Source organism: Candoia aspera, chromosome 7 (assembly GCF_035149785.1).
Source record: "Candoia aspera isolate rCanAsp1 chromosome 7, rCanAsp1.hap2, whole genome shotgun sequence".
Classification (NCBI taxonomy): Eukaryota; Metazoa; Chordata; class Lepidosauria; order Squamata; family Boidae; genus Candoia; species Candoia aspera.
Genome location: NC_086159.1, coordinates 36,525,497 through 36,547,558, shown reverse-complemented (window position 1 = coordinate 36,547,558; position 22,062 = coordinate 36,525,497). Strand labels below are relative to the sequence as shown.

At 41.6% G+C, this 22,062-nt stretch overlaps 1 protein-coding gene across 1 annotated transcript in view; it reads right to left on the bottom strand.

The window, feature by feature from the left end:
- The window catches only part of FGD6 (FYVE, RhoGEF and PH domain containing 6), a 65,954-nt gene that overhangs the window by 27,704 nt on the left and 16,188 nt on the right, over positions 1 to 22,062 (bottom strand). The window contains exons 2-5 of the mRNA XM_063308870.1: positions 17,386 to 19,771; positions 4,846 to 5,011; positions 1,305 to 1,372; positions 1,186 to 1,216 (exon numbers count right to left, since the gene is read on the bottom strand). Of these exons, the coding sequence (XP_063164940.1) occupies positions 1,186 to 1,216; positions 1,305 to 1,372; positions 4,846 to 5,011; positions 17,386 to 19,771 (2,651 nt within the window). The remainder of the gene's footprint in view (positions 1 to 1,185; positions 1,217 to 1,304; positions 1,373 to 4,845; positions 5,012 to 17,385; positions 19,772 to 22,062) is intronic.

Sequence of the window (22,062 nt, the reverse complement as noted above, 5' to 3'; positions counted from 1 at the left end):
AAGAGGCCTTGGCCTCTGAACTTTGATTGCCAAAGGAAAAGAAAAACCTGAACAGTCAACTTTAAACCTAGCTGCCTAAGCCAAGCTCACATACTTTTGGTAATACTGGCTCAAGGGAAAAACAATTACTTAACAGCCTAGTTAAAATGAACACTACCAGATTATCCTTGAATATTTCTCCATCACCACTTTGATTGGTTTTTTAATGCATATACAATAAAGCCTATACATTCTAATAGTGAAATAGGTAATATTTTACTATTTTCAACTGCTGAATACACAGCAGTTGCTCCAAATGCAACTTTTAAAGAAATTGTGTTCTTCTCTCTTTTAATTGCATAAATTATTACAAAAAGCTAAGCTTCCATGCAGTCCTATAAGACTGACTCCATGGCTCGTAGATCCCAACTGTGATTAGATTAAATCAATATTATAGTTACATTATATTTTTTTAGTATATGAAGTTTCACCTATGTACACACAAATGAAGAATGTTCAGATGTCAAAAACAAACCTCTTGTTCTACTACATTTTGACCCTTCTGGGATGGCATATAAATTCCTATCTGCCTATCTTGTGCTTATTTCCAGTATTTTTAGTCCTTAATCCAAAGACCTAAGAATATTCTATGTCAAAACAGGATTCAGCACGGCCTATGGGGGGCTGCGGTGGCTCAGTGGATAAGACGCTGAGTCAGAGGACCATTAAGGTTGGCAGCTTGGCAGTTCGAAACCCGAGAGCGCGAGCCTTGTGACAAAGTGAGCTCTCGTCAACTTGTCCCAGCTCCTGCTAATCTAGCAGTTCAAAAGCATGCAAATGCAAGTAGATAAATAGGTACCACTTCGGTGGGAAAATAACAGGGACATAAAAGGAGCCCCCTTGGGTGTCCCCTGGACAACGGTGACGTCACCGGCAAATCCTTTCAATACAGAAGCGCTTTGGTAGGTGCTTCTGACACTAAAGGAAAAGCATGGCCTACAATCCAAAAACGTTTGCAGAATTCGGGTCAAACTTCTTGGTCACATCCTTTCCGTTTTAACTTGTTAGCAGGGTTCCATGAGATTTGGCCATTTACAAAGGGAAATATTATAACAATCCTAGTTTAAAACAATTTTTTAAAGAATTACAGACATGATTAAATTTTAACTAAAAAATATGTTTATAAAAGTAAAATTAAATACTTACAATGTGCAGGAGCTTTAGAACATCTACAAACCTATCACCAAAAGAAGAACAAAAACATCTCAGTGGAAAGGGAAATGGAAGGGAAAGTAGACTTAAGTAAGTACCACACAGATACTTACACTTTCTCTGAGCTCATGATTTCTTTAGCGATATGATAAACCTTTGTTTTCTTCCCAGCTGCTTTAATCTAAAAATAAAAGAAAATATTAAAAAAGCAACATTGGAAGAGTTAAAAAAAACAATAGCACTGAATCCATTTTTACACATAAAATTTCTTCTTTAATGCTATTGCATGTAGCTCTATTGTCTACAATCAAGTGCATAGTGTTCCAAATGCAGATTAATATTCAATTAATTGACAGCTGGTTTCATTTCTATACATTCAGTAAAAAGCCTTAAAAACTGTACCTGTTATTTGTTGAGCAAAATTAAAAACTCCTAGAGTCAGGATAAAGTTCTATTTTAGTTCTATAATTATGGATCAATAATGAGAATGTTCCTCAAGTGTCTAAAGCTTACTGGGAATACTGTAAAGTCAAATGATGTTTGCTTCACCAAGCATTTATAGGCATACATTCTGCAACATGATATGAAAATAAGTTTATTCCATACTCCTTTGCTTTTAAACCAGTCACACAAGAACTTGAAAAATAAAAATATACTCTGAAAAAATGGAAATATATTCAGTCATATGTACCTGTTTGAACTTTACATTCATTATCCAGAGATTTATTTTCTGGTCCACTGATGAAAGTATTAGCCTAGCAGCTTTTACCAGCAGACTAGAGACTAAGGCTTTGGGGGTTGAGTCCCTGTATCTTTAAAATGCTTGTTAGGGAAATGCACACGACTCATTCACCAAGTTTTAGGCAGCCTATGGGACTCTCTTGTTCTAATATACATTAGAAAATTTCCTTAGTGCTGTGGTTTAATAAAAAAGTAAGTATCACAACAGATAGCTTTTTATTTTATTAAACTGTATAGACCAAAACTCACTTCAGGAGGGAAAGTATTTTGGAAATTGAGCAAAACATGTACGTAGCAATAAGTACATAGAAGAAGTAATCAAGATTTAGTATTTTTTATTAGATTGAGACACATAAGCATAGGCAAGTCACCTGTATGTGACTCTGATTTCATTTAAAGGTACATTTTTTTAACTGTCAGGAAAGAAGCAAATTGTTAGACAGCTTGTTCTCCAGCTACTAGATATGATGTGGGAGCAGGCTAGATGAGGCAAGAAAGAAGCTGCTTGCCAATTAGCCTTAAGTTCTACAAAAGTTAGTAAGTTATGTTCTGGGAAGCAGAAGCAGCTTTACAGTTAAGACTGACCTCTAAAACTTTAGTAGATTTAGTAGAACTTTCTAGCAAGAGGAATTCGATAATCAGTTATTTTCAGGAAGTAGGTCAGCTGAGCTCTTTATAGGTGAGAACTAAAAAAAATCAAGACTACATTCAGGATTGGATGGAGACAAAAAAGAGCATAACTTCAAGGATAAATGCCATTTGTCTGCAATATGGTACTGATTTTACTGCAATCAATTTCATCCACTATTTTAGTTTCCAATCATTATTGTTTTACTTGGGTGTTTTTTTGTTTTTTATTTTATTTTATTATTATTAGGTACCCTAAGAATTTGTCAAAGATAGTATGGAAATAGATTTTTTTGCTTTGGTCAGTCAGTCAGTTCCAACTTTGTGACCCAAAGAACATGGTGCAGTGCTGACCCAGTGCTGGGAGACTGAGAGAGTCTGAAAGCGGAAGAATCAGCTCTGACTCAACCCTGGAAAGATGGAGTGGCTCAGGACTTTTGGTCTCCCATGGTCTGGTGATCTTTGATCCTAGATGTGGTAGCACTTACTGGATAGAGCTGGTATGCAATTTGGGGGTCCTCCTAAACTCACAGGTCCTGCTCAAGGAACAGGTGGCAGCTGTGGCTAGGGGGGCCTTTGCACAGATTTGTCTTGTGCACCAATTGCACCCATTCTTGGACCAGGGAGGTCCTGCTCACGGTCACTTACTCCTTGGTTATTTCCTGGTTGGAGTACTACAATGCACTGTATGCAGGGCATCCCTTGAAGGCCACCAAGAATTTACAATTGGTCCAAAATGCAGGACAGCACAGTGTTGGGTGCCCCTAGGTTCACCTGTGTTACACCTTTGTTGTGCAAGCTGCACTAGCTCCCAGTTTTTTTCCGAGTGCAATTCAAGGTGCAGATTATCACCTTTAAAGCCCTACAAGGCACGGGCCAGGTTATCTGCGAGATTGCATCTCCCTGAGGATATCTGCCCATTCCAGCAGATCAGATAAAATAGGCACACTTCAGGTCCATTCCCTTAAATGTTGCCATCTAGTGGGATATAGGAAGCGTGCCTTTTCCGTGACAGCCTCTGCCTTGTAGAATACCCTTTCCCCCAGGATTCAGCAGGCCCCTGCCCTTTTAGCTTTCCAGAAGGCGGTGAAGAGCTGGCTCTTCTAAGCATTTGGATAGGGTGAGGTTGGAGTCTGAAGGTAATGATGTTGGCTCCATTGAAGGAGACTGGTTGTGGTGCCAGGTTTTTTTGGTTTTATTGTTTTTTATAATGTTTGAGTTTATACAAATGTTGAAAGCTGTCTAGAGTTGTGTTTCTTAATATGGGCAGCTTTATAAATCTTTTAAACGAACAAACAAACATCAGATTGCCAGAATTGTCTTGTCAGAAATTGCTTCTCTTAGTTCTCATAAGCTCATGTTGATGGTATCAGTAATAGTATCTAGCCATCTTCTGGCAGACTCTTTTTCTTTTCTTTTTTTAATATAATTGTTATTAAAAGTTTTAAGAATAACTACAGCAAACAAATTTAGAACAGAAAAAGTGAAAAAGAAAGAAGTAACAAAAAACAGCTAAAAGTGTAATAAGAAAATAAGAAAAAAAGAAAGATAAAGACATAAAGAAGTGGCTTCTGATATCCTTCACAGCAGTTATATGTACGATTATTTATTTATTTGTTTATCAAATTGGTCACTGCCCATCTCCTCCCACCGGAGGGACTCTGGGAGGTTTACAATAAAATAATCACTAAAGCAATATATAAAATTCCTTATAAAATTACGTATCATTAATAATATAAATAAGAGTAAAGTCCAGATGGCTGAGATCTCGTTCAGTCCTTGCATGGAAGGGGTACTTCAAGGCACTAGCCAACCCCAGACATGACTGTTTTCCTCCCTGCCCCAGACCAGGTGGCAGAGCCAGGCCTTCAAGTTTCTCCGAAAGACCAGGAGCAACGGGGCTAGCCTCACCTCTGGGGGTAAGACGTTCCAAAGGGCGGGCGCTACTGCAGAGAAGGCCTGCTTCCTGGATCCAGCCAGATGGAATTCTCTTACAGAGAATTATATTTTAATCTCTCTCTCTGAAATTACATCATAATTCTCTTCTTTCTATAATCTATCCTGTCTAATCATCAAAACCATAAATCACAAGTTTAGTTTTTTCACTGTATGCAAAAAGTCCATAAGTGGTTTCCAGTCACCAATGAATGTAGTTATTGTCTTTTCTCTAATCAAAGAAGTCATGGCAGACTCTTTTTCTATTGCTTTCATTTTTTCCAACTGTTAAGTTACTCTCTAAAGACCCATGTGGAAATAGTTTATGCAAGTAAATGTTAGCAGTCTTACCTGCCTGTTTTCTTGTGCATCAGACTCCCCTTTACTGGAGTCTGAATTGGTATCATCATCATCATCATCATCATCATCAGAGCTGTTCACATCTCTTGGCATCATTTCATCATCTGACTGTACATCTTCCAACATCATTTCTGAGCCATCACATTCTGCTGAGGACCTACATTGTATAACGTAAGCAGAGTTCCACTTAATTGTTGGCTGAAGCACAGAACGATGTTCACTACAGAAGCCTAATGCACTGTTAACATAACTATAAATTGTATGATACAATCTACAAAAAAAGAAGTGACAGTTTCATAACGGAACACAAAGCTTGTTCAACCACAATTGTTAACACGTGATTATCCAAGTCTCTTTACAAATTACCTTGTTTGCTGGACGCCTTAAAATTTTTCTCTTTACTGGTATAAATGTCATAATTTCTCATGTCCTTGATGTCATTCATTTTCTGCCCAGAATAATGAGAGATGTGTTTTCGTTGTTTACTTATACTATGACTTCAAAGTACCTGCCTCCAACCAAGAGCATATTGGTATTAAAAGGTTTCCCAAGGCACAAAGTAGTTAAAATTTATGTCATCCAGATGTTAATTTTATCTATTCTATTATATAAATATCAGCCAGCTCAGAACTTAGAATATATTTTCATAATAAATAAAAATACCCCAAGATGGTGTCATTTTTCATTAGCTGTACTCATCTTAAGACAGACTATCTTGTATACTGATGTCCTGTAATACTATCAAATAATGAAATGTTTTAAATGTTGCCTAATAAGAATCTTACCAAATATTTTGGAGGAGCACACTACTAAACAAAGTTAGCGTCAAAAATATGGGCTGACATTGTCGTTTGAGTTAAGAATGAAATGGTATGCACTAGTTTAACCACACCAACAACTCCGGCAGAAAGTGTTTTCATTTGCCTTGTGCAGTGCATGGCTATGCTGCTGAAAATGAAATATGAAAATATGAAAACAAAATAGTTGCCTGAAGATGTTTTAGAATTAAACAAGGCTCTAATATTCCAAGTTCTAGAATATTTGGGTACAGAATGGCTTTGTTATGTGGCATTAACATTCTGGGACACACCATGTAGACCATGAGAGGCCTATTCTCACTAAATTAAAATGTAGTTTCATTCTGACTTAGGATATTATGTAAACTGAGACAATTGAGGTTTATTTAGCAAACTACACTTAAACAATGGCTTTGCCTGTTGTGTGGCCCTAAGCCACAGTTCATATGCCTTAAACCATAAATTCTCAAACTGCAAGGCATAATTGTAGGATTATACGCAACTTAGCCAATCACATTTTTTTAAAAAGTGCCTCAGGCACCATAACTGAGCTTAGACTTCTGAGCATTACTAAGCTTACAAATGAATTTTCCACCTGCTTCCTTATCTGAGGCATAAAGAAATTGTAAATCACCAAGAACTGGTACTTTTTACAGTATTATTCACATTAGAGATTATTTTTGCACAAATACATATACATAAATACAATCAAAAGTAGTATGTTTCCCCAGTTTTATTCATAAAGGGTTGCAAATTTCATTTCAGGGAGGTACGATATCCCAAAGTTTGAGAACCCCTGGCTTAAAGTAAAGATATTGGACACATGCAGCTATATTGGAAAGCCTTCATTCAAACCTAAGAGCCAGAAGGAACAGAGCATAACCCATAATGTCTTTATAGTTCTGGCCCAGTATGAACAAACAGCTGTATCACAGCTTGGAAAAGCAGAGCAGAAGGTAGAAATGTAAAACTCCCAGTAAAGCCAGATTCTATGGTCACTCAGTTTCTCACATACTGATTTCAAGAAACAGAGACCCATCGAAAGAGGATAATTCAGAATTCTGCTTAGTACAACCCAGGACTTTACCAGGAGAAGACTGAACACCTTAGTTTTATCTCTGATAAAATGTTTGGAATGTAACATAAATCACAGAGGCTGATTCACATTTTGACTTTTCATATATCAAACCAAGTCATTAAATGATGTGTTTCAGTTTGGCTCAGCATTTCATGCACACCCACAAAATATGGCTCATTTAAGTAACTGTACAGGGTGAGAACCAAATCTTGATCTTCCTTCAATAGGAATTAACAAATAGTAGATGAGAAACAGTCCTACAAACACTTGAACCCATTTTCACTTGCTGGATTTTTTATTTAACTACTTGTGGCAACTTCTTTAAACATTTGCCAGAAGTTTACTTCTTATTTTTTCTTCCCCACCTTTTTGCTCATATCAGCACAGTATCAATATATTTCAATCTGCACGCTAAAAATATAGTATATTAGGCTCAATTAAAACAACCTCCCATGCTGTCATGTTAAGGATTACCACACATTTTTTGGAAAGAGAAACTTCTGCATAAGCAGTCATGTGAAATAAGTCACCACTGAGTCATTACACTGCTCTTTGATGAAGAATAGCTGCCCATAAACCAGTCTATCTTCTCATACACACCTATAGGAAGCATTCTGGTTTACTGAATTAATTACTTGATCTTACTCTTGAATAAAATTAACTCAATTACAATATAAAAATATTGCATTAGATTTTCGTCATGTTAACTTCAAAAGAGTTTAAAATATAAGAAAACAGCCACTGAATCAGGTTTCATTCCAGTGACTATACAGACAGACGCTCTCTGTCTTGACCTGCTTTTAGTAATCATGTATAGCTTTTCCACATACTTTCCAATAATCTCTCTGATCCCATCTATCCAATTCAACTGTTCTATTCCCTTCCTTCTGTTTCCTCAACCTGGCTCAGCATAATAATTTTTTGCTAATCCATCATTCATCATCCAGTCAGATATTCCAAATACATAAATTTCTGCTTGCTGATCATCGCCTCAAGGAAGAGTCAGGCTTTATACTGTAGATCAATTGGTTGGTTGTTCTTGCAGTCGATGATACTCTTGGTTCCATTTCAAAATCAATAATTCAAAGCAGATGTGAAAGTATGTAGACCTGGCCTGAGTAGGGAACTATGAACCAATAAGGAACGAGAAAAAATTACTCAGCCCTGGGAAAAAGGAAAGTATGAGAAAGAAGCTCATAATAACCCCACCTTGATTTTGTTTCTCATAAAAGTGGTAGAGTGAAACTGATAGACTTTGAAGATTTTGTTATGCTACCTTACAGCAATAAAGAGCATTCCTGAAATTCTTGCTGCTTCTATTTCTTGACCTTGCCTACTTCAAGGGGCTAACAGTAGTTTAATTTCTGTCACTTTTTCTTAGTGCCAGTTTTCACAGCCATACCTTACCACTGGAAGATAATGCCTTTCGCTATTATGACCTTTTGTCATGATCGCCGTTGCGATGTTTGCGACATCGTAACAGCTCGCATGACAAAGTGCAGATGCATGTCAATGACTGGAGAGGTGCGGGCGATAAACAGGACAAAGAAGATAATGGGTTTGGGAGATCTATTAAACAAAAAGGTCTCATCACCCGGTAATCGGCCATTGACACTATTGTCAAAGAAATGATCAGGGCGAGGTTCGGAAGGGCGCGTCCGGGCTTTCGAGGAACATCGAGGTCTAATCGCCCGGTAATGGACCATTACCTCTCAGGAAGATAAACGGGGCGATGCCCGGGGCGAATGGGGCTGGACGACCTCTCACCTATCAAGTCTTGATGGCCTGTCACTCTGTGGAATTCGTGGGGCACACCCGGGGAGTGTGGGGGTGGAGCGCTGTTCGGCGCGAGACTATTTAATTCAACTTTTGGCGCGCTTCCCTCACTCTCAGCTTTTTACTGGTGTGCATTCTATTCTAAATAAAAGCCAGAGCTTAAACTTGATTCAGAGTCTGAGTCTTTTATTTAGTCTTAGGCATTCCTTACTAGTCTTAGGCATTCCTTACATAAAGCTGAGAGTCCTTTAAGAACAAACCTCACTAGTCTCTACCAGGAAATTTTTCTTGCGAGAGAAGCAGCTAGCGATGACTGAACCAGGGACGATCTTGGAGTCGGCGCTTCAGAGCGGAGACGTGAAGGACTCAACGCGAGTGGGGGAGGCAACCAGACAGCTTCTGGAATCGACGCTCCCTAGATGGGACACGAGCCCCCTCCCTACCCACACCGCACCCCAGTTTGGAGCCTGGAGCCCCAGCCTGGAGTGGAGGGCCCCGATGGAAGAGGGAGTTGTGAGCCAACAACACTTCGGATGGGACGGCGTAGTGGACCCCCGGCCGGGGACACCCCACACCACTTGGAGACTCCAATACCCCCAGACGCCCGAGAGGGAATTCGCAGGACTGCCGATCGGGCAACAACCGACAGCACCGAGGATGGACGATCCCGTCGCAACGGACAGGATCAGGGCTCTGGAGTCCAAGGTGCAGTCATTAGAACACATGCTGCGATCCATGTCAACTGTGGTGAGTGAGCTCACGAAGAGTGCTGCTGCGCAGGGTGCAGGGAGGGGTCTCGGCATCCCACCCACCCTATCACTGGCCCCGAAAGGAAGGGGCCAGGCACGGGACTTTTTCCCAGGGCCCCGTGGCTTTACTCCGGTGGGAGTCACCCCTACTCACTCACAGGCTGGGGTTTCTCCAGTTGGTGGGATTGCTAAAGACTTCCCAGTAAAATTTGATGGCGATCCCACAAACCTGTCATTCTTTTTAACTAATGCAACAAACTACATCCAGCTATACGGACATTGTTTTGCATCGGAAGGGGCTAAAATCTCGGCTATTGCCACAAAACTTAAGGGCAGAGCCGTGGACTGGTATGTACAAATGTCAGAGTCCGGAGCCCCAGCCCTGGCTACCTTCCACACCTTCCTGACCGCTTTGAAGCGGTACTTTGAAGACCCCCTGGTGAAGGAAAGGGCTAAAGGCGCTCTGAAAGAACTTAATCAGGGGCAGAAATCGGTCGCAGATTATGCCCTAGAATTTAAGGTCTTGGCAGGGAAGGTCCCTGAATGGTCGGAGGCCACCCTGATCGATATGTTTAAGGATGGCCTCAATCGAGAGGTGTTACAATGGGCGCTGTACAGAGACGATCTGGACTCACTGCATGACTGGATCTGTCTTGCTGGGAAGGCTGAACACGCGCAGCGCACCTTCATGCTGGCGGCTAAGAGAGACAGGCTTCCTCCCAGCGGGAAAGGACCAGTGCCACAGTCGGGCCCGACATGGGACGCCGAAAGACAACGTCGCTTTGCCCGTGGGCAATGCATCAAGTGCGGTAAGGCAGGTCACCGTGCGGCAGAATGCCACAAGGCTAGGACGGCAGATCGCCCACCTAGACCGACGCAGAAGGCTCCACAGAAACCACCCAACCCTCCCCGACAGCTGACAGGGGCACTAGCGACCCCGGACGAAGAAGAGGATGTCTACCTCAGGGGATGGGTTGGCCGCCCCGGAGCAGCCGGCAGAAAACGCCTTCCACCTGTCCTAAACAGCGCCGCTGGGCAGGTGGTGGAGAATGGGCGTGATACCACCAGGGTGAGTGCAGACTGCCCCATCCTGGCCGTAAAAATTGAACTGAGCTACTGCTCCAAGACTATCGAAGTCGGGGCTCTGGTGGACTCCGGGTGTTCCAGATGCCTGATCCACCCCAACCTAGTCGCTGCGCTAAATTTACCCTGTTTCCCTCTCCCGAAACCGCTGATCTCCCAGCAACTCGATGGCTCCATGGCGGGGGGGGGGGGGGGGCTGGCCACCCAGGGTACAGGGAATGTTACCCTACAAATAGGCATGCACAGGGAAACCATAGAATTCGTGGTCACCCTGGTGGGCAAGCCTATAGTGGTTCTGGGAATCCCCTGGCTAACTCGCCACAATCCCTACATTAACTGGAGAACCCGTACGATAACGTTTGAGGATGGGTTCTACCAGGCGCCTGCTAAGGGGAAATCCCTCACTTTGACTGTAGGGAGGGCTGAGATTGTCGACCCTCAAGTTCATGCTTCCCCCATGGAGGGGTTGCCAGAACAATACGCAGACTTCGCTGATGTCTTCAGGGAGGAGGAGGCGGACCAGTTACCCCCCCATCGCAAGACAGACTGTGCCATTGAACTGCTCCCTCGTGTCCCATTGCCTAAGTCAAAAATCTACCCAATGACACAAAAGGAATTGGCGGCGTTGCGGGACTTCCTCGATAAAAACCTCGCTCAGGGCTTCATCGAACCGGCAAACTCGCCGGTTGGAGCGCCCGTTCTGTTCCGCGAAAAGAAGGATGGTACCCTAAGACTGTGTACAGACTATCGCGGGTTAAATTCAGCCTCCTTGTCAAACAAGTACCCCCTCCCCCTCGTCAAAGATATGTTGGCACACTTGTCGACTGGAAAGGTTTTTTCCAAACTTGACCTCCGCGAGGCGTATTACCGCATTCGCATCAGGGAGGGGGACAAATGGAAAACAGCTTTTAACTGTCCCTTGGGCTCCTTCCAGTATAAGGTACTGCCTTTTGGTCTTGCAGGGGCCCCGGGGGGTTTTATGCAACTAATTAATGAGGTTCTGCATGACCATTTATTTAAAGGAGTACTGGTTTATCTGGATGATGTCCTGATATACTTCAAAACTGAGAGAGAACACAAAAGATTGGTAAGACAGGTTCTCACCAAGCTCCGGCATGCTAAACTTTATGCTAAGCTTTCCAGGTGCGAATTCCACAAGTTGCGCCTGGATTACTTAGGCTACAGGATTTCAGATCAGGGCATCGAAATGGATCCTGCAAAGGTTCAGGCTGTTTTGAGCTGGGAGCGCCCGCGCACCCGGCACCAGCTCCAAAGTTTCCTGGGATTCGCAAATTTCTACAGATCCTTCGCAAAAGGGTTCGTGGAGATTGCCCTGCCCTTGACTGATTTGTTGCGGACCAAAGGCGTCGGGGAGACGCGCAAGGTAAAAAACCCAGGGGCCGTGCTCAATTGGACTCCTGCCTGTCAGGCTGCTTTCGACCGGTTGAAAGCTCTCTTTACAGTGGAGCCAATTTTATCCCATCCCGACCCCGAACGGCCTTTTGTTGTTCAGGCTGATGCCTCTGATTTTTCAACTGGGGCTATCCTATTACAAAAGGATTCTGCCGGACTCTTGAAGCCCTGTGCCTATCTTTCCCGGAAATTTTCCGAGACAGAAAGGCGCTGGCATGTCTGGGAAAAAGAGGCATTTGCAGTGAAAGCGGCACTGGAGGCTTGGCGTCACCTTTTAGAAGGGGTGACTTGCCCTTTTGAGGTCTGGACAGACCACCGCAACCTCAAGGCACTCCACATGCCCAGGTGCCTCAGCCCTAAGCAGATTCGCTGGGCTCAATTTTTCAGCCGTTTTAACTTTCAGCTGAAGTTTATTCCGGGGAAGAAGAATTTTTTGGCAGATGCACTTTCCCGACTGCCCCAGGACGCAGAGTCTGTCTCCGACGTTGTGGAGACTGTGCTCTCTGAGTCTCAATTAGGTTTGGCCACTGTCACCCGGAGCCGCGCTCGGGAACAGCCTCCCCCCCCTTGCAAATGACTCCGGCGCAGCCTGCTCTGGGCCGCAGGCAACCACAGCTGCCGGGTGGGTTGCGTGCAGATTTTGCCCTCGCATTAAAGTCTGATCCCTGGCTCCTTGCTAACCCTGACAAGGTGTCCATGGAACAAGACCTTGCCTGGGTGGAGGGACGTTTATACGTCCCTGACTCGCAACGATCAACTATCCTCAGCTGGTCTCATGACAGCAAACAGGCTGGTCATTTTGGGTTCCTCAAATCCCTTCACTTGACCCGATGGCAATTTTGGTGGCCCTCGCTGAGGAAGGATGTCAAAACGTATGTGGCATCCTGCCCTGTTTGCGCAATGTCTAAGCGACCGTCCAGTAAATCCCAGGGGCTGCTGCAGCCCGTGGCTAACCCTTCACGCCCTTGCGATGAAATCTCTATGGATTTCATCGTGGATTTACCGCCCAGTCAAAAGAAAACAGTCATTTGGATAGTCAAAGACTACTTTTCCAAACAAGCTCATTTTGTCCCCTGTGCCTCTATCCCATCGGCACAACAGCTGGCGAAGCTCTTTTCGGTGCACGTGTACCGCCTTCACGGCTGCCCCTCTCGCTTGGTGACCGATAGGGGCACACAATTTACCTCACGGTTTTGGCGGGCTTTTTTGAAATTAATTGGCACAGAGCAAGCATTGTCAACCTCCTGGCATCCCCAGACTGACGGATCTACTGAGATCCTCAATGCCACCCTTGAACAATTCCTCCGCTCCTACATCAACTACCACCAGGACGACTGGGTGGATTTGCTTCCTTTCGCGGAGGTTGCATACAATAACGCTGTGCATCAAAGCACGGGACAAACCCCCTTCAGGGTGGTATCGGGTCGGGACTTCGTCCCCATTCCCGAGCTCCCACAGCCCCCATCTCTGGTAGTGATGGCCTGTGATTGGGGTTCTAAACTCGCAGACTCCTGGCCCGTCATTAAGGACGCCCTCAATGAGGCACAGACCTCATACGAACTTCAGGCTGACAAACACAGGCGCCAACAGCCGCCTTTTCGAGTAGGGGACCTGGTGTATCTCTCCACTAAATTTATCAAGTCACCTCAGCCTTCCAAGAAACTGGCCCCCAAATTTATTGGCCCCTTTCAGGTTACACAAATTGTGAACCCAGTCACGGTGCGTTTGGATCTACCTCATAATTTGAAGCGGCTGCACCCTGTGTTCCACTGCAGCTTACTCAAGCCGGCCAGTGACCCCTCCCGGTGGCATCCACGCACTCCCCCCCTCCACCCATCATGATCGACGGACAGCAGCACTTTGAAGTCAAGGAGGTTCTCGACTCCCGCAAGCTTCGTGGCTCTCTCCAATACTTAGTGCGCTAGAAACACTTTCCCCACCCTGAGTGGGTTGCTGCCCGTGACATTCAGGCCCCCGAGCTAGTCCGCAACTTCCATGTGGCATATCCCTCCAAGCCCTCGGCTTGATTTCCTTCAGGGGGGCGGTATGTCATGATCGCCGTTGCGATGTTTGCGACATTGTAACGGCTCGCATGACAAAGCGCGGATGTGTGCCAATGACTGGAGAGGTGCGGGCAATAAACAGGACAAAGAAGGTAATGGGTTTGGGAGATCTATTAAACAAAAAGGTCTCATTGCCCGGTAATCGGCCATTGACACCATTGTCAAAGAAATGATCAGGGTGAGGTTCGGAAGGGCGTGTCCGGGCTTTCGAGGAACATTGAGGTCTAATCGCCCGGTAATGGACCATTACCTCGCAGGAAGATAAACGGGGCGATTCCCGGGGCGAATGGGCTGGACAACCTCTCACCTATCAAGTCTTGATGGCCTGTCACTCTGTGGAACTCGTGGGGCACACCCGGGGAGTGTGGGGGTGGAGCGCTGTTTGGCATGAGACTATTTAATTCAACTTTTGGCACGCTTCCCTCACTCTCAGCTTTTTACTGGTGTGCATTCTATTCTAAATAAAAGCCAGAGCTTAAACTTGATTCAGAGTCTGAGTCTTTTATTTAGTCTTAGGCATTCCTTACACCTTTCTCATCATGATATGTCATTATCCTTCAAGATTTATATGCTCTTGTTATTAGCTTCCTCCCTAGGACTAATTTCCTCTTTACTTCTCCATTTTTATCTGTTCTATAACAGAAGAAAACAAAACTACCACACTCACTTCTTCATTCTCAACTGTCTTTAATTCCAGCTATTTAAATTCGAAGATTCTCCAGGAAAGACTCTTTTGAAACACGGGCTGTTAATCAACTTTTTACATATTTCATTCTCTAATCATTAAGGCACACAGTTACAAAATTATAGATATTTTGGAGACTGATCACTGCAAACAATCAAAGGAAAATGATGGTAAGTTCATTAAAACCCATTATCTGTATATTTTTTTTAAAAAAATTGAAGAATAACAAAGGAACAAAACCATTTACAAATCAGAATTCTAACAACTCTTCTAATATGCTTTCATGTACTAACTTTCAGATGGCTGGTTATATGACAGGATCTAAATGCAGAACTACATTTATGTTTTAAATTTAGGGAGTTTGTGTTTCTTTTGCAATTCACACAGAAACAAGTAATTTTCCCTTCTTTCTTTCAAATCAATTTTTTTGCATCAAGTCTATTAGATTATAAATTCTGAAAGCAACGACTACTGAAATGTGTGTTTACACACACACACACACACACAAAGCTGACCTTGATCATTTTTTACTGAACTGGGTATGTTCAATGTGTTCAATGTAATATTTTATAAATATCAGATTAGTGTTGACGTACAATTTATGTTTTCTGGAATTAGTTTGCAATTTATCTGTAAAAGGCAATAGTAGCTCTATTGGCCAAAAGCAAAAAAAAAAAATCACAACTCTCTAGAGACAATACCTTCATTAGATCAGCTAAAGTTTTACAAAATCACTGGCAGGCTTTCAGTTTCAAAGGAAATACTGAATTTAGCCATTCAGCTACAAATTCTATCCTATACAGGAAGGAGACCTTTGCATCACTACACATTTTCTATTACTTGAAGATCTATTTCCTGTCATCACTAAATAGTCCTACACAATTTGACTTTAACTGACCTCTTTTACCATATGACACATGTCTTTATGGATTTTGGATTAATTGATCTATATATTGTCTCAAAAGTATCAAAGCTTATCATTCATTTTCTGGAGACATACATTTTCTGGAGTCATTTCCTCTTTATGAAAATATCTGATTTTAGTACTTTTTCTTATATATGGCTTGAAAGTATTAACATATTTATTCTAGCTATATCCAGCAAATAGGTAGATGATTTCTGATTATACTTTGCAAATAGTTTATACTTAAAAGACATTTACTCTGAATAGAAAAGCTACTTAACAGTTGAAGTTCATTGTTTTTCATTGTTATACACCACCCAGCATCACCTTGTGTGAGATGGGTGGCCATATAAATGTGAATAATAAATAAATAAATAAATAAAAAATAAATAAAGAGCTGACCTCAAATTTACAGTCAAGTATTATCAGTTCTCTCAGGTTATGTAATTTTCAAGCTGACAGTCTCTGAGATGTCAAAAAGTTGAGGTTACATCACTTTTTTTTTTTAAGTTAAACATGCCCTATAATGAGCCAATGCAACACCTATTTCATCACATGCCATGTTTAAAAGAGAAAGGTGCTGGACTAGAAACCAGGAGACTGAGAGTTCTAGTCCCACCTTAGGCATGAAAGCCGGCTGGGTGTCCTTGGGCCAGTCACTCTCTCTCAGCCCAACTTACCTCACAGGGTTGCTGTTGTGGGGAAAATAGGAGGAGGAAGGAGTATTAGGTATGCCTTTAGTTAATTATAAAAATAATAAAGGTGGGATAAAAATAAAATAAATAAATTCCTCAAGACTAATGAGCTGCACATTATGAAGAAAAAAATCTTTCTTTGCTCAGATGTAGGTAACAATAGCCCTGGTTGCTGCCATAAGGATCTCTAGAGAAATAGCTTACTATAACACAGAATTGCTTTTAGGTTCTGTAACTTCAGGCTGCAAGAACAGACTTGTATGAATCCAATGAAAGACTTCTCACAGTCTTATACACAGCCTTATACATTGTCATGGAGAAAGCTGGCTATCTGATTTGTTCTCTAACTGACTTATATGTAGAGTGAGTCTTCCCCTGGAGAAGAATTTAGATCATGCAGTCCCTGACTTGCAGTCTGACATATATAATTTTGAAACAGGTTAGCCAGATTGCCAGCTGATCTAGTGATACTGCAATTTGGATAAGTTCAACAGCTACAAGATGAATATAACAGTCTCTGTTTTGAGACATTTTTAAAACTCCACAATTCTATAATGCTAACAGCAAATTGTATGTATTATCCATCTGCTTAAAAGCTCCACTGAAGTCATCAATGAGGTTTACTCTTATTAAGTTTATACAAGTTTGCAATCATTTCATCAAATTTAGTCCATGTTTGTATTTGTTCATCTGGATGTCCAATCATCGTATGTCCACATTCAACTGCATAAGGACAACATTTGCTCACAGATTATGATAAAAGCTAGCTATTGTTCAAAAAGTCAAATTGTTTATGCTATAAACTGCATTCAGACGAAATCAAGCCAGTGATCCTTCAAAAATGCTCAAAGAAAAGTGAAGGAAAAGTATTTAAACAAAATATTAAAATGGGAAAGTAACATGTTCTAAAACAGCAACCAATGAAAGTTCCCGTGCTAACCATATACTGTGTAAGTGAATTAACAAAAGAGATTATGACAATTTAATCCATATATGGAGACCAACAGTAACTATGCTTCTGGGTAAGCTGGAAACTATTTGGAGGACAAGAGCATAGAAATGTCAGCAACAAATAAATAAAATAAAAGTTTCACACATCATGCTAACTGTAGTATAAAAAAGCAGTTGAAATCGCTTTTCATGCATAATGCTATGCCATAAACAGTTTATGAACCACAACAGGTGGATATACACAGCATATTAAAAACAAAAGCAAATATATAGCTTGATGTAATAGGAGAACCACACCTATACATATACATATACATTCCCAATCCTAGTAGCTTACCTTCCAAACTCTAAACAGTTCCTTGTAGGTTCATACAGCTCTTCCACCTCATACACATTAGCATCCTGGTTTTCAACACTGCTAGAATTTTGCCTCTCAAAACACACTGTTTTATCAGCAGCTGCAAAAGGCAAGTTCTCATATTCTGGGATTTCTTCGTAATGGCTCACATTTTCATATTCACGTATGTTGTCATGAGTAAGAGAACTCAAATGTCCTTGTAATGAGAAAGTCTGTTCATCTAAAGACTTTGATCTTTGACTGATTTTAATTTCATGCTGACTTCTGGATTTTTGTTTTCCCTTTTGTGAGAATAAGCTGCCTATTTCTGCCGAATGTGCCTTTGAGGGTTTAGCTTTCCTTCCATTTGTCATGGCAATCGCATTCCAATTTTTGCCAGGCCCTTCTCCACTAGGAATATTCCCATTGGTGTTATCTGTAGACTGTGTGCCCTTTGCCAGAAATTTCTGGAAGTCACTTTTCAATATGCAAACAGACCATTTCATGTTTAGAAATTTTTTTAGCGAGCTTTTCTTTTGAGGTTCTTTTGGAGGCTTGTGTATTCTGTCCATATCTACAGAAGATAAAGATTTGGCTCGAGGTTTTGTTACAGTGATGAAGTGTTCCATTTTTTTTGCATTTTTTGTGTTTTTTAAGGCTTCTGGGTTTCCTGAAAGTGGAAGGATAGGATGAGGTAATTTCCAAATTGGTTTCTCCAAAGAAGATGTTGGAGTATCACATGTCAAGACTGCATTTTCCTCTCTGGCTGAGAAATGCCTTATCAGAGGCCCCTCCAAAGGAGCCTCTGAAGGTCCGTTTCCATTAGAAAAGTAAGCACTTGTCTCTAAGAATTCCTCTGATGCAGCTTTTTTTAATAGTCCAGCTGCACCGATACCATGTCTCTGAGGTTTCTTAGGAATGATTCGGGATGAACTTTCACCTTTCAAGTAAACAATTTTAGCTTCCTTCTTTGGTACAGAGTCATCAAGGGTCACCAAGGCAGGTAAAGGCTGGTTGCATGATAATTTCATTTGTTTAGGCAAACTCATAGAAAGGTTACTACACCGAACAAAGCCAGTCTCTTTAGCATCAGTTGCCAATATACCGTTATCTTCCATTATGTTAATGGACGGGTTTATTGAATTCAGGTCTGAAGAATGCGCAACATGTTCTAAGAAGTGAGAGTTTTCATGTACAATTTCAGGTGAGTGGCTTTGTGGAATCAGTTCATTGGAATCAGCAGATTCTGTTGTTGGGTGTATTTTTCTTACAGAATATGAAGCAACCTCAAATTTATCCATTGCATTTATATGTTCTTGATTTTTATAGGAAACGCTTTGAACTAGAACATTAATTTTTGCTGTTTTCTTAATGGCATATTCATGAATCACAGAACTATCATATTCATCCTCTCCTGAAACATCTATGCCATCTTGACGAACTAGACAGGAAGTATGTAGCTTTCTTGGTTTTGGAACTGGGAAAGGTTTAGTTGATACAACAGAGTTGATTCCAAATGAAAGTTTGTCACTGTCTTCTGTGCAGGATATCATAGATGTATTATCCACATCCATTCTTCCCATATCTGCTGGGTTACTCAAGCAGAAGCAACTGTTGTTTTCAGTCAAAAGAGGAACTTCCAACATTTCAGATTCAACAGCAGCTATCTTTGCATCAGTATTTGAGCTGTCCTTAATGTCTTCAAAACTGGAGATAGGTGGGACAAGGTCTGTAAATTCTATTTTAACATCACTGTTAGAATTAACAGTATTAATTGTTTCAAGTTTACTTAAATGTTTTTGCCTCAAATGGCCCTTATTAGGGAAAACATTTTGTGTCATAACATCTTCAAGTTTTTCCTCTAGGACATTAGCCTTTAAGACAACCTTATAGTTATTGATACTGTTTTCATTATTGCTTTCAAATATTGTCCCAGGCTTCAGAGATGATGATGCTTGTTCATCAATATCAATGTTCTCTAGGTTTTCTATCTGTTCAAAAATGGTTGCATTTTTGCATGTATTCTCCCGATCCCCACATTTATGAATGCATTCAAAATTGCAAGAGCACAGGGATATAATATAAGCCGCATTGTCTGCTGGAACCCCATTTTTATAATTCAGATGAAGCAAGTACTCAGAAGAGTCTTTTTTGTGATCATCTAAACTTTTAAAATTTCTCCTTATGGAAGGGGGGGCAGTTTTAGCTTCAGGAACAGATGAGCATTTAAACACCTTTGGTTTTGGTGCTATTGCTGGCTTTGTTTTCTTTGAGGATTGCAAAACATCCACCACCACAACTTCTGGTTTAGGTGCTACAGGAGGTGGCACTATTTTGTGTCCTATCACTGATTTTGGTTTTGGGGCCACTGGTGGCTTCTTAGTTTCTGGAGAGGAGGAAAAAAGGGAAAAAAAGAAATATTAGGTTGGTCAGAATAATATTGTGCAAGTTATAAAATGCAAGCCTTTGTGGTTTATGGAAATAGATCTACCTGTAATGAAAAGCTTCAACAACCAATGAGAAGGAAGATTTAGGGTTAATGAGTCATGATTTAATTGTGTTCTTTAAATGTTTGTTTGCGACGAATGAAAAGAAACAAAAAGTTAATTAAGATTTTCTTATTTAAACCCAAAGTATTAGGCAAAATTAAAATTGTAGAAAACTGATTTAATATTTTTAATAAACTCCAGTATGGGCCACATTATAAATAATAAAAATTATTAATAATTTATTAAACTTGTATGATGCCTGACTCCCAACTACTGTGGGTGGCTCACAACAATCAAACAAAAAAATTACAGTAAAACCAATAAAAGATGGCAAGAACGACAGGCCAGATGGATTGAAGTGAGGCATCTCTGTCTCCCTCACCAAAGTCCTGGGTGAGAAGCCAGGTCTTTCTGGCTCTTCTGAACAACAGCAGAGTGGGAGCCATCTGAACCTCATTCCAGAAGGCAGGCACACGCTTCCAGCATCCTGATGACATTGTTTAATCAAACAATGAATCCAGAGCATGCCAACCCTGCAAGATCAAAGTGGCCAGGCAGATACTATGGCAGTCAGGCTATACAGCAAGTAATTCATCCTACACCATGTAGGACTTTATATGTAACAACCACCACCTTCAATTGCGCCCAGAAACAAACTGGCAACCAGTGCAGCTAGTGAAGCAGGCCTGTTACATGGGTATACAAAAGCATGCCCATCACTGCTCATGCCACTGCATTTTGGACCAGATGAAGCTTCCAGGTGGTCTTCAAAGGCAGCCCCATGTAAAGTGTGTTGCAATAGTCAAGCCACGAGGTGACTTTGGCATGAGTGACTGTCTGAAGGGCCCCCTGATCTAGGAAACGGTGCAACTGGCACACCAGATGAAGTTGTGCAAAGGCCTTCCTGGCCACGACTGCTACCTGCTCTTCAAGCAGGAGCTGCCAGTCCAGGAAAATCCCTAGATTGTATGCCAACCTTGAAGGGGAACTGCTACCCCATCCAAGGTCAAAGATGGTATATCCCCAGATCTGGGTGGCCCAACACCCACAGCCACTCAGTCTTGGTAGGATTGAGTCAGACATGATACTTCCCCATCCAAACCCGCACAGCTTCCAGGCACTGGGATAGAACCTTGACAGCCTCACTTGGCTTGCCCAGAGTCAAAAGATATAATTGGGCATCATCAGCATACTGATGTCACCAAACCCTCCCCTCCACTCCAGCCAGCACTGACTGGAACTGGCTCCACATTCTACCTTGACTGTATTTTCTTCCACCAAAATACCAACCTAAACTTTCCTAACAAGACCACAAAATTATGGTTCCTAGCCCACAAACTTTTGAATTTGCCTGCCTCACTTTGATGTCAAAAAAAAAAAAAGTACCAAGAAACAGCCAGCTTCTATTGTTGACCAACTGACTTGAGGCAAATCTGCAGTTTCTGACTTTACCCTGTTTGCCCCTGAAAAGTAAAGAGCTCTTCAGGAGCGTGTACCAGCAAGAAAAATGCCTATGGTCTGAGGACTGAGACAAAATAAAAACTAACAGGAATGCAACAACTTAAAGTGAGGGTTTCTTTTGTTTTTATGGAATGGGAGAGGGAAGTGAAATGAATCTATTTTTGAACAGTACCATGTGCCTTAGAAATCTTTATTAGGTTCAGTAAATAAAGTTAAATAAAGTTAAATAAATAAAGTAAATTATGTTAAACTGTCTTGCCGCTCATTTTTTCATAAATTCTCATCCATCATGGAAGATCTGGCTATTTGCAAGCCTGTTACAAGAGATCGTATGCAACTTCAAAGTCAGTGTAATAAATCCAGTCTGAAGAGAAAATAATCTGGTTTAAATTCCATGCTACTTTGCAAGTGATTCTGGGCCACTTACAGACTAGACAATTTAAGGTAACTCACCCTCCCCCATACTTTAAAGAATACTTGCCCCCAACACTGACAGGTCATTTTTCTTACATTGAGAATCTCTATGAAGATTTGTTATCAACCCATAGAGTCCCTTCACACACAGAACCAGCAGCGAACATGACTAATGTGTGTATTAGAGCTACTAGGCACGAGCGCACTTAAAACACAATGACCATCCTGTGCTATATCCCAAATTTGATATAAAAAACTGGACACCATTCTGAATGCGTACATGTTTTGTAAGGAATACATAAGCTAAGCCCTC